General features: G+C 53.1%; 5 protein-coding genes across 5 annotated transcripts; all 5 read right to left on the bottom strand.

The window, feature by feature from the left end:
• Positions 1-365: 365 nt before the first annotated feature.
• On the bottom strand, positions 366-2164 carry CC84DRAFT_363250 (general substrate transporter). The gene is made up of 2 exons (XM_018185920.1): positions 1673-2164; positions 366-1624 (listed from the first exon to the last, which is right to left on the bottom strand). The coding sequence occupies exons 1-2, from the start codon at positions 1984-1986 to the stop codon at positions 562-564; spliced, it is 1377 nt and encodes a 458-aa protein (XP_018030563.1). The 5' UTR covers positions 1987-2164; the 3' UTR covers positions 366-561.
• Positions 2165-3075: 911 nt separating this feature from the next.
• On the bottom strand, positions 3076-6085 carry CC84DRAFT_1190913 (putative Myo-inositol transporter 1; the record flags this gene model as incomplete). Its single annotated transcript, XM_018181151.1, has 11 exons — positions 3076-3164; positions 3856-3970; positions 4023-4244; positions 4391-4562; positions 4616-4728; positions 4818-5081; positions 5173-5256; positions 5311-5423; positions 5514-5605; positions 5737-5899; positions 5968-6085. The coding sequence occupies 11 exons, from the start codon at positions 6083-6085 to the stop codon at positions 3076-3078; spliced, it is 1545 nt and encodes a 514-aa protein (XP_018030562.1).
• Positions 6086-6974: 889 nt separating this feature from the next.
• Positions 6975-8956, bottom strand: CC84DRAFT_1156288 (uncharacterized protein). The gene is made up of 3 exons (XM_018176969.1): positions 8407-8956; positions 8041-8356; positions 6975-7990 (listed from the first exon to the last, which is right to left on the bottom strand). Exons 1-3 carry the CDS (start codon positions 8901-8903, stop codon positions 7139-7141), a joined length of 1665 nt encoding a protein of 554 aa, XP_018030561.1. The 5' UTR covers positions 8904-8956; the 3' UTR covers positions 6975-7138.
• Positions 8957-10651: 1695 nt separating this feature from the next.
• On the bottom strand, positions 10652-11731 carry CC84DRAFT_1169035 (NAD-P-binding protein). Its single transcript, XM_018179555.1, has one exon. It carries the CDS (start codon positions 11661-11663, stop codon positions 10755-10757), a length of 909 nt encoding a protein of 302 aa, XP_018030560.1. The 5' UTR covers positions 11664-11731; the 3' UTR covers positions 10652-10754.
• Positions 11732-11951: 220 nt separating this feature from the next.
• Positions 11952-13857, bottom strand: CC84DRAFT_1263882 (electron transfer protein 1, mitochondrial precursor). Its single transcript, XM_018185265.1, has 2 exons — positions 13445-13857; positions 11952-13397 (listed from the first exon to the last, which is right to left on the bottom strand). Exons 1-2 carry the CDS (start codon positions 13798-13800, stop codon positions 12269-12271), a joined length of 1485 nt encoding a protein of 494 aa, XP_018030559.1. The 5' UTR covers positions 13801-13857; the 3' UTR covers positions 11952-12268.
• Positions 13858-13898: the final 41 nt, after the last annotated feature.

The following is a 13898-nucleotide window of genomic DNA, read 5'->3' as shown; positions in this document are numbered from 1 at the left end:
CACAGCTCTGTATGAAGGTGCGTTTGCGACCGGACGGGGAGGCCCTGAGATATAGAACGGTCGTCGCGGGACAGCATGGAATGACCTCGAACACTACAAACAGATGATCGCACGTCGCAGTTATGGAGCAGATTTTGAATGTATCGTGTGGAAGATGAAGCTGTTAACATGGTGGGCCCGTAATATATCTGGTTGCATGGGAGAAATCGTTGGGCCTATTAAGGGCAAGGGTGTTTCGACGTTGCTTCCTTGCAATGATTGAGATCCTGGTCTTCTCGAAGATCCGGGTTCGTGGACGGTTGGAAAAGTGGTCGGCGGGCCAAGATCGGCTGATTGGAGATCGCGCCGTACCACTACGTCTAAGAGAATTAAGCCGTGCCGCTGCGTGTGGAATGCTCACAAAGACGAATTCTGACAGTAGGATTACTACTGATTCACACAACGCGTCTCGCAAAAGATCACTTGAAAACAGTGAGAGTCGATAACCAGGTATCGAATTACAGCTTCTTGCATGCATGCTACTCTACGGTCCCCGCCCTGGCTTACGTACCAAGTCACAATCTAGCTGGAACCAACACGCTCCTCAGTAACTGCAGCGGTCTTCTCCTTCTCGTGGATCTCGTGCTCGATAATGCGGCCCTTCTCAGTTGCTGCATTTCCACCGATCAAAGCAGCGTCACCATCAAAGTGACGAGCGATCTCCTCAAGGGGCGTGTTCTTGGTCTCGATGTAGAAGAAGTAAACAACGAGAAGCTCAACCGCGAGCCAGACGCAGTAAACGATGTAGTACTTCCACTTGATAGCATCGAGCGCTACGGGGTTGATGTAGGTGTTGAAGAACAGTGCGAGATCGACGCAGGCGAACATGTAGCACATGGCCTTCGCACGGATAGAGTAGGGCAGAATCTCGACGGTATAACCGACAAGGAGACCAGACCAGGCGATGTTGTAGAACGTGTAGTAGAGGAAGATCATAAAGACGACAGCACTGCCATTGGCCTTGACGTGCGTGGCTTCGAAGCGCTCGGAAAGGATGGTCCAGATGACAAAGGACATGCACATGCCGGCGGTGGAAACAAGGAAGAGCGGACGACGACCGATCTTGTCGACGAAGAAGCACATAGTGACGGCAACGAGACAGTTCCAGATGTTGAGAACTCCGTTAATCTTGAGTTGCATGTCGGGATCCGTGATGCCAATAGTGTCGAGAACGCCGGAAATGTAGTAGGAGACGAGACCGTTGCCGGAGAATTGCGAGAAGAAACCGGCAGAAATCAGGATGATAAACCTGTGGCGATTGCCTTTGGTCTTGAAGATCTCGAGCCATCCGGTCTGCTCGGCCTCCTTCTCGATGGCGATGGTCTCCCTGATTTCTTCGTACTCCATCTGGACAATCTCGTCGTTGGCGTCTCCTTCAGCGTGGACGTGAGCAAGAACGGCCAAAGCCTTCTCGTTCTGGCCCTTGGAGATATACCAACGTGGAGATTCAGGAACGAACCAGACACAAGTGATCTGGAGAATTGAAGGCAAGGCTTGGACAATGGAGGGAATGCGCCACGCCCAGTCGCTGCCGATGTTGTTGGTGCCGTATGTGAGCCATGCAGCCACAATGGATCCGAAATACCTTAGTCGGTTAGCATGTTGATTGAATAATATCGGAGTTACAACTTACCAAGTTGTGTTGTACACCGTGGTGAAGATAGCACGGTGCTGCGGGTGGCACAACTCAGTGATGAGCAGAGGTGCGGAGCCGTGAGCAATAGCAACACCGAATCCGAGGAAAAATCGAGCGGCCACAAACATCTGAAAGTTGACGGAAGCGCTCTGGAGGACAACGGCCAAAATCATGATAATGGAACCAATGCAGATACCCCATCTTCGGCCCAACCCATCAGCGATGTAAGGAATTGCAGGCAAGGCGACGAAAGAACCTAGCGACATGATGCTGGAGAACAGACCCTTGATAGAACCAGAGGGGTTGTGCATGTCTGCAGGGCAATTAGCAAGCCAGAAATTCCTTTGGAAATGCGAGACTCACACTCGGTGAACTGATTCAGAGACAACAGACCGTTGACCATGGATCCATCATATCCGTTGGTGGCAGACGTCAGGATGGCCAGACTAAGCAGCATGTACGTGTTCCTGAGGTTCTTCTTCTGCCACCATTTGATGTTTGCGAACTCCTTCCCTGCGACCCTGAAGTGGCCTGGGGTCTTGGTGGTTTCGAAGACAGACATTGTAACAGAAGACCTCACAGGCCCAACCGACAGTCTTGATAGTCCTGGGGAGCGTTCAACGCGAACAGAGGTTGTTCGAAGCTGAGGACCACCATTGAGGGTGGATCATGTCTTCATATAGGTCGGAACTCCACTATCTGGAACGTGAACCATCCCAAGAAGGCATGGGCACGAATCGAGTTTATCCGTGAGCCGTCTGGCGAGGCTAGCATTTTTTCCACTACGAGTGTTTCTAGAAGCGTACATGCCCCCCGACCGACAGCTGGGCACATCCCCGGGAAGGAACAAAGCTTCAATTGTTAGTGGGCCCGGGGGCGGGGCCAATGGTCGCTTCTCCATGGGGCCAGCCGATATGGTTAAAAGCGGATAAATTGCGATTAGCGCGCCGTGAATGGTCGATACGCCACACTTGGCTAAGATCGCCACAGGGAGACGCGCGACACAAGCAATCGTAAACCGGGAGGCGTTATGCACATGGCAAGGTGTGGAGCTTGTGATATGATTAAGATCTCGCGTATGTTGCGCCTCTCCGGCTCAAGGGAACTCAAGATTCACTGTGCATGGGTATCTCCCAGACGCCTCAATTCCAGGCACATCGGTTCCAGAAATGCGGTGTTGGGAAGCTCGTAGATTGAGAAGACAGAGTACATAATCTTGGGTGTTGTGTTTGATGAAATCCCGCAGTTGTGGTGCTCTGATCGTATGACCGGGTGGGTATGTATGGCGAGACTGAATGGACACTGGGTGTCGCTCGACAGTCGGGCTGGCGCGTGCGCGGTAGGAACCTCGGTGCGGCGTTCCGTCTTCATCTGCACCGTTGTGGCGCAAATACACGTTCTTACACTGGTGTATTCTCTCGTCGATATGCCTCCAGAAGGCGCATCTCTGATTCTCTCATCGAGGGCCACGAGCACCCCGACATCGCCTCTCGCGATCACGGCAAATTGCCGGCCCATGTGCCGTCGCTAGCATCTGGGCAGCTGTCGTCGGCAGCTTTTGATGCGATGCCCGAGGTCGACGTGGCGACGATGAGTTAGCGACGCGCCGCTCCCGAATCGTGTGGGGAAACACGTGACCCATTGTGATTCACAGCCTCGGATAAATCCGGAGAAGTAACGGTCGATTGCTTCCCCACGGTAACTGTGCCGCATTGCTTGAGCACGCGACACGCACTTCAACAGGCGCATGGCTGGAGGATCACCGCGAATACCAGAATAAGCCTTTATAGTCCCAACACCTTTTGCCCGGCCGCTTAGTCGCGAGACCCTATCAATGGCTCCATGGACTTGTCGGTTGGATTCGAATGCTCTAAGTATAGTTTGCAAGCAAGCCTTGCGGTGGATGCCTCACTATGGATGTATGGCAGTGCCCCAAAACGAGCTACCATAGGTAACAACATGGCAGCAGGCCAAGGCGTACACCATACACGTGTATTCATCTGCGACTGTACCGTGGCGTCTAAAGTGAACCCCTTTGGAATAGCAAGTTGACTACCAGACTGCTCAATCTGCTCCGTTCTCATTCTGCTCCACTACATTCTTCTTCTCCTTGCTCGACAAACTTCCGCTTTCAAGGATGGCAGGTGACGGCCCATGGGCGCCACTGCCCCAACCGACACCTTCTTCCCAGCCGTCCTTCGCGATCCTTATGCTCCTCTTGACAACGTTACCCTCGTAAAACAACCAGTCTATTTCCTCCAGCGTAAGATTGGACGTTTCGGGATAGCAGAAGTACTAGGATCGTTAGCGAGATCGGAAGACGATAGCCACCGGCTGAATTGCATACCACGAGCGGCACGAACGCAAAGTTCAGGCACATGAATATCAAATAACCCTTCCACTCGAGGTTGTTAAGAAGAGTGGGCGTGATCATGACGACGAAGAAGTTCCAGATCCAGTTGGCCGAGATGCCTACAGCAGTACCTTTGGCTCGTACATGGAGCGGTAGGATTTCGGGTACATAGACCCACGGGATGCAATTAGCTGTTGCGCCGAAGATGAGCATGTACTAGTCACCCGATCAGTACCATGGTTTGTTTTGTGATAAACTGTATGGCAAATGCAATGCTTACGGTGAAGAAGAAAGTCTAGCAGTAGGAGGTTAGCACGCGTCTTGCTATGCGATTCTTCTCTCGTTCGGCAGATAAGACTTACGACACTGGCAGACGCCGTTGACTTGGCGACACTACCTCCTTGGTTCTTGAAACTCAACAAGATCGATATCAGCATCATGGAAACACCGAGGCCAAACGATCCCCACATCATTGGCTTCCGTCTGCCGATGCGATCTAGGAAAAACGTGGGGAAAAGTGAGCCAATGAAGAACCTGTGGCAACGTCAGTCTGCGCATCAGAGCTGGTTTAGGTAATGATCGCTCACATGAGGTTGATGACGCCTCCTAGGAGTAAGGATAGATTCCTATCAAGCCCAACATTGAGCTGCAACACTGATGTGATATAGTACACGACCAGATTAATTCCGCCCATCTGGTTCTGTCATGTCCGGAGATACGAAGTCAGTATACATCTTAAGATGGACGGCAGAGGAAAAGGACGCTCTTCTTCCGCTTGCTGGGACTTACCATGAACTGCATCCCGTAGGCAAGTAGGACGCGCCGTCCAGTTTGCACTTTGTCTCTCTTGAGAAGCTGGCTCCATTTGTACTCTCCATGTTCTTGCTCGACCTTTAACGCTTCGAGGATCTCGCCATTCTCCTTCGCAATCTTTGGATCGTCAGGTGTACCATCGTATACATCGCACAATATCGCGAGTGCTTCTTCGCTTCGTCCGTGTTTGTACAGGTAGCGCGGCGACTCCGGGAGACCGAAAACGAGAATAATCACAAACTAGACATTGTTAGCCCCCTCAAGCACAAGAGACGCCCGGATGAGGAATTCGAACTGCTGACAGACGAAATGAGTGTGAAAAAATACATACGACTGCAAAAATCATTTGACATGCGATGGGTAGTCTCCAAGCAATACTGCCAGAGGTGAAACTCATGCCGTAGTCAAACCAATACTGCGCACCATATGTCAGCAGATACTCGAGTGTTTTTGGATAGGCCAGGCTCACCGCAATTTCGATGCCCACTCCCACAAACAACGGCTCGGAACTGACCAGCCTTCCTCGCCTTTCTGCCTCGCAAAGCTCCGACTGATACATGGGCACCGTCGACGTCTCAATGCCTACACTCGCGGGGACAACGTCAGCTGAGTCACAAAAGTGGGTTTGTGTGCAGAGTATCCGTGGCTAGGATATAGCAACTCAGATCGTACCTGTTCCAATTCCCGTGATGAACCGCGCAATCATCAAATGCGGAACGGAGTACGCAGTTGTCTGCAGTATGGCGCCTACAATGATCCAGACCCTAGGACGCGGGTGCAAGTCAGAACAGGTCAAGACAGCGCGGGGAGATAGACCATGTATGTTTCAGCCAAACGAGAAGAAGACCCTCTTCAGCATGAAAGCCATATGCACGCTGCCCGGGTGTTTACTTACATGGCTATCCACATGGCCAAACGCCGGCCGGTCTTCTCACAGAAGAAGAATGCCAAGATGCAGCCTGTAAAGCATCCCAGGTTGTATATGGAAACGATGATGCCTTCGAGGCCCGGGGCCGGGTGGTTGAAGGTGTCAAGAAAATCGGGATTACCGACAATTCCTAGTGTTACTCAGTCACATCTGCTTTGAGCTATATGACGGAAACCCTCGCATGCGTTCAAGACTCACCACCAAAGACGCCTTGGTCGTAGCCGAACAACACAAAGGCCATCTGGCAGGCGATTGTAATCGCCGCCCGCAGCTTGAAGCCGCGGCCGTACCAATTGAAATGCGGTGCTTTGAACATCGTGTCGTCGAGTCGTCTATCAGCTTTTATTGACGTACACTATCGCGCATACCAGATTCAAGGTATCCACGCCAACAGCAAGAGGAACGCCAGAAACGCGGTCGCAGGAAGTTGTTTGTATCGGCGACAACGAAGATGCAGCCATGGTTCTATGTATACCCCACCCAACAAGCCCGATCCACACACGCAAGCTCACCACCAAGCCGTTCCCCAACCGTCACCACCACCCCACACTCGACTAGCCGAAACAAAGCTTCCGCGCAGGGTTGTCGCGACCGCCGGCAATTCGTGGATAATTGCTGGAATCAACGCAGCGCGCATCGCCGAGGACCCTGTCCAACCTGAACAACGAGGAGATGGAGTGATTCCGGGGTTCTGTGGACACTTTTTGCCTTGGTTTGGAGACTTGCGGGGATCGGATGACGTCTCTGGCTGACTGGCGGCTCTGTGCCTGCTTACTGAGCTAGTGTGTAACGGGAAACCCGATGGAAATAGCGCGGGTATAGGAATGGCTGCGCGGTGAAGCTGATTCTTTTGGGACTGTTGTCGGAGAAGCGCGGTGCGGGGATTCCGAGGTGGAGGGGACACAAACGGGAACCGTAGGCTACGTGCCTGCGGATGGGAAAGCGTTGTCCAGAGGGAAGCGCTTAGTGTCTGGGCTACAGTAGGGGTTGAGCTCCACCCACGTTGTGCATCAACTTGAACATCTCGCTTGCCTGGTGATTAGGATGAACAAAAGTGGCGTTCTTGTACTTCAAGAAGTAATGTTTGGGCAGGAACGTTGGGACGACCTCTCGCGGTAACACACACACACCGGTAATGAAGATTCAAGCCTAGGTTACAGACGATTTTGGTGATTCTGGGGCTATTAGCAAAAATACAATTTCTAAGATGGCTTGCATCCGGTTTTCGTAACCACACGAGAGGAGGGTGGTGATGTGAGATAGCAACTGGTGCCTCTCTAGAAGCCCATTAACATTAACTACTGCGCCAGACACCTTTGCCTCCAGGCCCAATGCTCCGAAAAGGTTACAGAAGAATGATGTGACATGATTAATCGTCTGACAGGGTCAAGAGCGCCTTTGACCACTCGCCACCTTTGAGTGGCCTCGCATATGCCGTGATGTCGTCTCCCTCTGTCTGTACAAACACGTAGAGACTGTCCCATACCGTGATCGACGAGTTCTTGTCGTCCTTTACAGCTACCGCTGTGGCTGTTAAGTGGGTGCCGCTGACTGCGTGCTCATCTACGCCAAGAGGCGAGATGGTAAACTGATCATCGTTCAGGTAGGTGTTCTCTGCATCAAACTGTACATTGAAGCCCTTGATTGTCCGGTCCTCCATCTGCATGTAGAGATAGTTTGTGTAGCCCAGGGATGTCGTAGGGTCCACATTGGGGATCGCCGCAGATGAATTCGTCCACGCATTGACGGGGTGCTTGTCGCTGCTGGTACTAGTACTGTTACCATCTTTCCACCAAATCTCCGTCGCGTTGTTGTCGTTGACCATCATGGTATAGGTGTTCGAGCCGGCGCCCCAAGAGTAGCAGCCCACGCCAGCATGGACGTTTTTGTTCGTCCAAGGGGCGACCTTGGCCCATGCATTCTCATTGCTCGAGTACCAGACATACTGCTGGAAGGTGGACTCATCGCTCGCATACCAAAGATTGATTCCCGTAGCCCCGTCGAAGGGGACTTTGTTTTCCTCGCCATTGGCCGTGGGAAACTTCTTGTAGTCAGAGTCACCGTAAAAGCTGCCCTTGTAGCAGGCCTGTAGACCGACGCTGGGGTTGTCCAAAACATCGAGCTTCATGTCGTTGATCGGCCCATTCTCCCAAAGGTTGGTATCGTTGGAAAGAATTCGTTGGTTGACCTGGCTATCCTTTGATACGTAATAGATGTGGACCTGAAGCATCAGTTAGGAGATTCATAGTAGCCTTGCAGAGGCATACTCACGTATGAGGTCTCGTTCAACGTGAAGGCAACTGCTGAGATGGCAGTTCCATTCTTCGCGTTCTTGGCGACAGTCTCACTACTTGTGCCTCCAACCCACTTGCGATCCTTCGTGTACTGCATGTATCGGATTTCCCCCGTCCAATGTTGGTAATAGATTGTGAAAAGTCGGAACTCGTTGTTGTTCCAGGACTCTCCCGCCAAAGCAATCCCCGAGCCGTTAAACGCCCCCTTCGTTGAAAAGTACCGGGAATCCAAAGCACCACCGATGCACAGATCGGGTTTTTCCTTGCAGAATGGGTCCGCAATGATTTGATCACTACACAGATTAGTTCTTGGTCTCATTACAGCTGTGATCACTGTACGTACTTTTTGTCCTTTTTGTTCAGTCCAATTCCCAGTCCTGCACCTAAGCCAACGGCCAGGAGAACGAGCGCTACAACGACAAAAAGTACGATCCAGAAGGTGCGTTTGCGCATCCCGGCTATCTTCTTTTCTTGCAGAGGCGGGGAGCCCACCGCGGCCTCGGTGGCAGCTACGTCCTGTTTACCCTTCTCGCCGTAGGGCTGTGCAATAGCATACTGTGGTGGTGGTGAACCGGGTCCCTGTGGAGGTACTCCATAGTGAGGGTACTGCTGTTGTTCGACAGCTTCCGGTGCGGAGAAGTATGCGTACGCGTCAGGTTGATATTTCTTGTCTTGGTATTGACCATGGCTGTTCTGTCCGTACTCCACAGGAATTGGCGGCGTATTATCGATCGTCTCTGAGAAGGCTGAGACCGTTCTTTGCGGCGGGCTCTGAGGTGGGTGCATCATTGGACTGACAGCCTCCATACCATCTTGACCCTCAACGTGTTGTTGAACCATCTTAATGGATTATCTTGGCTGTGGATTCCAGCAACGAGAGGGTAAAGGGTGCAAGAGGAATGAGCGCAGAGACCCTTACGGAGGGAATATCCCCCATATCACGACCGCGCCGCAATTCCCGGTACGGCCCCCAAGCTTGAGCTTCGAGGGGTTACCGCTCTAGGAATAACCTCGCCAGGCGGATCCAAAGTGGGACCTTGCTGTCCAATCCACACCTTTTAGGTACTGTCTAGCCTTCAGGGCTGAGCCGCGATGCAGGGGTCATCTAGAGGATCTCATCACCTTGGGGTGAGGAGAGCCCACACGAGGTCCGTGTGTAGGTTAGCGGCTGTTGCTCTGCATCTCCAAGCTTCTCAGATGCCAGTAGTCTAGTGCTGACAACTGCCAACACATTGAGGCAGGAGGCAAAGAGTGAAAGATGATGTACCTTGCCATGAGTCTCAAGCTTTCCCGTCCGAACGAGTGTTCAGCCCAGTGAGGTACTGGCGTGTTTCTACGAAGCGAATCAATAGAGAAAGCCACATGTTTGAGAGTTTGATGAGCGGGCAGTGTCGTTCTCGCTTCGGGACCCGTGAGCGCTCTATATGGATTAGATCATGGGCAGTCGCCCGAGAGAAGCGGCAACAGCTCAGGGTCTATTTTGGTGGTCGCGTATACATACACCACATTTCAATTCGTGCCGCAAATCATAGGTCGGTTTAGTGTGGCAAGTCTGTCGTGAGTCGTTCGTCTTTCGTCTCACGTCTCGTGAAGACGACGTGGCTTTCAAGCATTGGAGAAAGGTCGTTCAGTGACCAGATGGTGTAATCAGGTAAGCTTCACCAGGCTCGTGGTTCAGGACGGCGACCGACTGATACTCTGTTAAAATCACAGCTACAGCTGAACTGAAGACGCACGATAGCATCGTCAGCCGATGTTGGGTGGTCGTCGGTCATTGGGGCGGAAATTGCTAGGCGCCTGAAATCGGCGGCTCTTTGAGAGTTCCGTGATTCATCACCTTCCAGTTTCAGACGTAATTGCAGACAGTGACTAGTCGTGCTCATCAAATGGTGGAAGGAAACATTGACGTTGCAATCGACATAGGCTGATCGCGCTCAATTCCTCACTATGAGTGCTTCGTTCAAAGCATCGAGTCCATTTGGGTAGTGTATGTAAACCTCGTTTTGTGCGGCTACTACACAACATCAGGACCAGGGAGGGTTGAGAGCCCATCAAAGGCCGTAACTAAGGGGGTGCAAAGGAGCGAAGTTGTTGAGCGTTTCGACCAGGCAAATGGCATTAAGTATCTCTGTCGCTTCTTCGGCTAATGATGACAAGGGACGCCTTACACTAGACAAGCGCCCTCAAACGCTCGCCTCGTACCACTCAGCCCCCTCCCCATGCTGCACTAGGGACTGTTGCCAGCCTCACGTTCAGGAATGTAGCCGCACATGTGTGATTGATCCCTGGCCATGTTTCCACAGAAGCTGGTTATACCAACTCTCAGATGGATCTATGCACACCTGCAGTTTTGGTTTGTATGCACCCCTCCATACTAGCAGACTCATTAGTCTTCAAATGAGTTCGTTGTGGGTCGCGTGGGCGCGTATACAAGAGATGTTCCTCAATTGGCTGGCATTCACGACTTCGCCGCATCGCTGCAGGTCCATACTTCTTTTCCACTATTAGCGACACACTGCCAATCGCCCTGGACAACACGTGCTATGCGCCTATCACCGGCATATAGGAATCGTGTGATTGGGGAAATTTGGGTCATATTCCTGCGAACACAGGTCTTGATTACCTAACATCTGACAGCAGACGTGCACTGCAGAATGTGCGGCTCAACACTAGCGGCTAATGTCGCTCCGCTCAGCTCAGCCCAACATCCAATCGAACTTTCAGCAAATCGCCATCCTCGATCGCCGCCCGCTTCGCGAGGAATTCTTTCATGTCCCAGTTGCACGACACATATCTACCCTTGATCCACTCTCTCCTCTCCGCCGTCAGCCACACGATACTATCTCCCGCCAACTCCTCTGTATCAGTCAGCATGCTGTGCATCGCCTCGGGCATCCCCTTCGCCAGCTCCGTGGCAATGCCTCCCGGATGAATGCCAAACGCCAAGATCCCTTGGTCAGCATAGTCCGCATTCAGGAACTCTCCAAAACGCAGCAGCGCCAGCTTTCCGGCCTGGTACCCAGAGGCTCCCGGCATGATAATGTTTGCGCCAATGCTAGACACGTTGAGGATGGTCCGGAGGGAGTCTTTGGACTTGAGCAAGAGGGGGAGCAAGGCGCGCGTGATGAGGTACACGCCTTTGATGTTCACCTCCCAGACCTTCCACCATTCGTCGATCTCGCTTTCGTGCAGCGGGACAAACTTCTCGAGGTAACCAGCGTTGTTGATCAGGACGTCCAGACGGCCGAAGGTCTGCTCGATTTGCTTGGCCGCATCTTGGACGCTTCGGTCGTCCGTGACGTCGACCTGGAGACGGAGAACTTGTGGAGCACTTTTCCCGGCATCCTTTGCGGCGGCCATCATTTCGGCTTCCACTTCTTTCATGTCGGTGCGGGCTGCGATTGCTATCTGTGATGCTCCGGCCTTTGCATAGCTGATTGCAGTCGCTCTCCCGATGCCTTTGCTAGCTCCGGTGATGAAGACAGCGCGATTCTTCAGGTCGAATTGCTGGGGCTTGATGTAATCGTATGTGTCGTGGTGTATGGTAGGAGTGAAATCGACACCGCTGCTCTGCAGCTGAGACTTTGGGTTAGTCGACATATTGGCGTGGCAGGAAGTTTGGCTCTAGGGAAATCAGGATGTTGAAAAAGTTGTTATCTGGAGGAGGTATAACCGAGGGGGGCAGACGAAGCTTTGTTAGTGACGTTGTAGTCGCGAACAATCGATGACGTATGTGGGGATACTGTCCCCCCTTTCCCTTAGTGATAGCGCTTTGCCACAAGGGTCGGGAAGAAATCCTCGTTGGCAAAAAATCCTGCGTTGCACTATACGCATCAGACATAGCGTGTCGCCGTTGAAGCATTCGGCGGCACTGAAGAAGTCCAAATGCTGGCGTAGTGAGGTGATATTCGACAAAATGATCTGCAAGAGGATGGTCAGTAATAGACGCCATACGCGTCTGCCATAATGTAACAGCAGCCGCGTACACCTCTCTAGCACTTCAATACAATTGCCTACGTCGGCTGTGTTTCGTCTTCGTCTACACTCATACCCCTGGCCTACGCTAAATTGATGTGGATCACGCGGTGAAGAGATATTACACTATTTGAAACGGTGGTATGTTATTGAGCGTAGACGTACACTTACTGCGACAGGTTACATCTTACAATGAGGTAGTTGTACATATATATACATTTTCAGGAGATTCATGATTCGGCTTGAGAAGCAGGAATGCGCGATCGGAGAGGTTGAGCCTGTACACTCTTGGGGGCTTGCGGCTTGTTCATGATCTGGCGCAAGATGGCTCGTCGTGGCATTGATATCCTGCTGTAGAGGACCACAGCGCCGGTGAGGAGAGCTAGCGCACCAGCCTGATGCGCAGAGGCAAGCCAGGTGGGCACCATGTAGATGAGAGTGCTAATACCGAGGGTAGCTTGCAAGGAGACGAGGTGGACAAGGCCCATAACGCCGTTCTTGGCATCCTTGGGAAGATTTGCTCGCACAGACTTGGAGAAGCGGGTATAGGCAAAGAAGGACAAGATGGCAGTGAATGTAGTGGTAGCGAGAATTCGGTGGTCCAGCTGTACGAGGGAAGGATTCTCGAGCATGTTGCGCCACCAAAGATCAGACTGATCGGGGACGTGGCTGTAGAAAGGATCAAAAAGTTCCTTCTTTGGCGGGGTGAGACCAAGGCCCATCCACGGAAACTCGTTGTAGATCAAGCCAGCATCTAGACCAGCAACCAAAGCCCCGGACATGGCAGTGGTGAAGACAAGAAGGGACAACCCGACCACGGAACCTCGGAACACGCGCAGAGCAGGATGCTGGATGGTACGCACCCACTCAGAAGCCTTGGCAGGATTGGCGAGCATGCGGTTCTCTTTCAAGATGCCGAGACCGGTGAGCAACATGGAACAGTAGACAGCAAAGGCAGCACCCAAATGGGCAGTCAAGCGGTACTGGCTGACACGCGGGTGGCTACCCTCGGCGAACAGATCGTCTTTGAGCCCACTCTTGACCATCCACCAGCCAATAAAGCCCTGGAAGCCGATCATGCCGCAGATTCCCGTAAGCTTCCAGGCCATTGAGGGCGTGACTCGTCGACGAGCGATAAAGTAGGCGGTCGGTAGGAGGAAGGTGATGCCGATGGCTCGACCCCACAGGCGGTGAGCCCACTCCATGAAGTAGATCTGCTTGAAGTCGGCGAGGTCCATGCTCGAGTTGAGCTGCTTGAACTCGGGGGACGCCCGGTACTTGTCGAACTCGCTTTCCCACTCGGCCTGGCTGCCGGGCCACAGGGAGCCGGTGACGGGGCGCCACTCGGTGATGCTCAGGCTGGCAGCGTCAGTCAGATCGTGGTGCTCGACGTCTGGAGGGCTCACCCAGATTCTGTGAGCCTGGTCAGGCCGCCAAAGATGACAATGCCAAAGACGCTCGCGGCGCTGCCCAGCAGCCAGTATGCGACGCTCGTGGAGCTCGTCTTGGGCCAGCTACTGCTCTTTGCGCTGCTCGTCGCGGCGGCCGGTGCAACTGAGGCTTCGGCAGTGGCGGCGCTGGTCCTCAATGGCTGCGTCGACGTCCATCTCACGGACTGGAGGACCGAGGGCTGGCGGGGCGGCGTTCGCACGGGGAAGGCGCGGGCGGGCGAATTGAGGCAGGGGCGGCACACGAACAGCCGGCGGGCAAGTCGCGGCGCTGCGGTGCGCAGCTGCGGGAAGGCGTGGAAGACGGAGCCCATGGCGATGCGATGCGATGCGGCGGGGGGGCTCGCAGAGGTGGTCGTCGATGTTTGTGCTCGAACAATCAAGCGTGGCCCGACGCGGCGGCTGGGCAGGC

Source organism: Paraphaeosphaeria sporulosa, assembly GCF_001642045.1.
Source record: "Paraphaeosphaeria sporulosa strain AP3s5-JAC2a unplaced genomic scaffold CC84scaffold_13, whole genome shotgun sequence".
Lineage (NCBI taxonomy): Eukaryota > Fungi > Ascomycota > Dothideomycetes > Pleosporales > Didymosphaeriaceae > Paraphaeosphaeria > Paraphaeosphaeria sporulosa.
The sequence above is the reverse complement of the archived record's forward strand: the minus strand, read 5'-3'. Positions and strand labels throughout refer to the sequence as shown.

Bases quoted from the DNA above. Each gene is read 5' to 3' on its own strand.
- CC84DRAFT_1263882 (XM_018185265.1), bottom strand. From the start codon at position 13,800: ATGGGCTCCGTCTTCCACGCCTTCCCGCAGCTGCGCACCGCAGCGCCG. The intron at 13,398-13,444 runs GTGAGCCCTCCA...TGACGCTGCCAG, and splicing joins ACCAGGCTCACAGAATCTGG to CCTGAGCATCACCGAGTGGC.
- CC84DRAFT_1156288 (XM_018176969.1), bottom strand. From the start codon at position 8,903: ATGGTTCAACAACACGTTGAGGGTCAAGATGGTATGGAGGCTGTCAGT. The intron at 8,357-8,406 runs GTACGTACAGTG...TAATCTGTGTAG, and splicing joins CTGAACAAAAAGGACAAAAA to TGATCAAATCATTGCGGACC. The intron at 7,991-8,040 runs GTGAGTATGCCT...CTGATGCTTCAG, and splicing joins CGTTGAACGAGACCTCATAC to GTCCACATCTATTACGTATC.
- CC84DRAFT_1169035 (XM_018179555.1), bottom strand. From the start codon at position 11,663: ATGTCGACTAACCCAAAGTCTCAGCTGCAGAGCAGCGGTGTCGATTTC.
- CC84DRAFT_363250 (XM_018185920.1), bottom strand. From the start codon at position 1,986: ATGCACAACCCCTCTGGTTCTATCAAGGGTCTGTTCTCCAGCATCATG. The intron at 1,625-1,672 runs GTAAGTTGTAAC...TAACCGACTAAG, and splicing joins ACGGTGTACAACACAACTTG to GTATTTCGGATCCATTGTGG.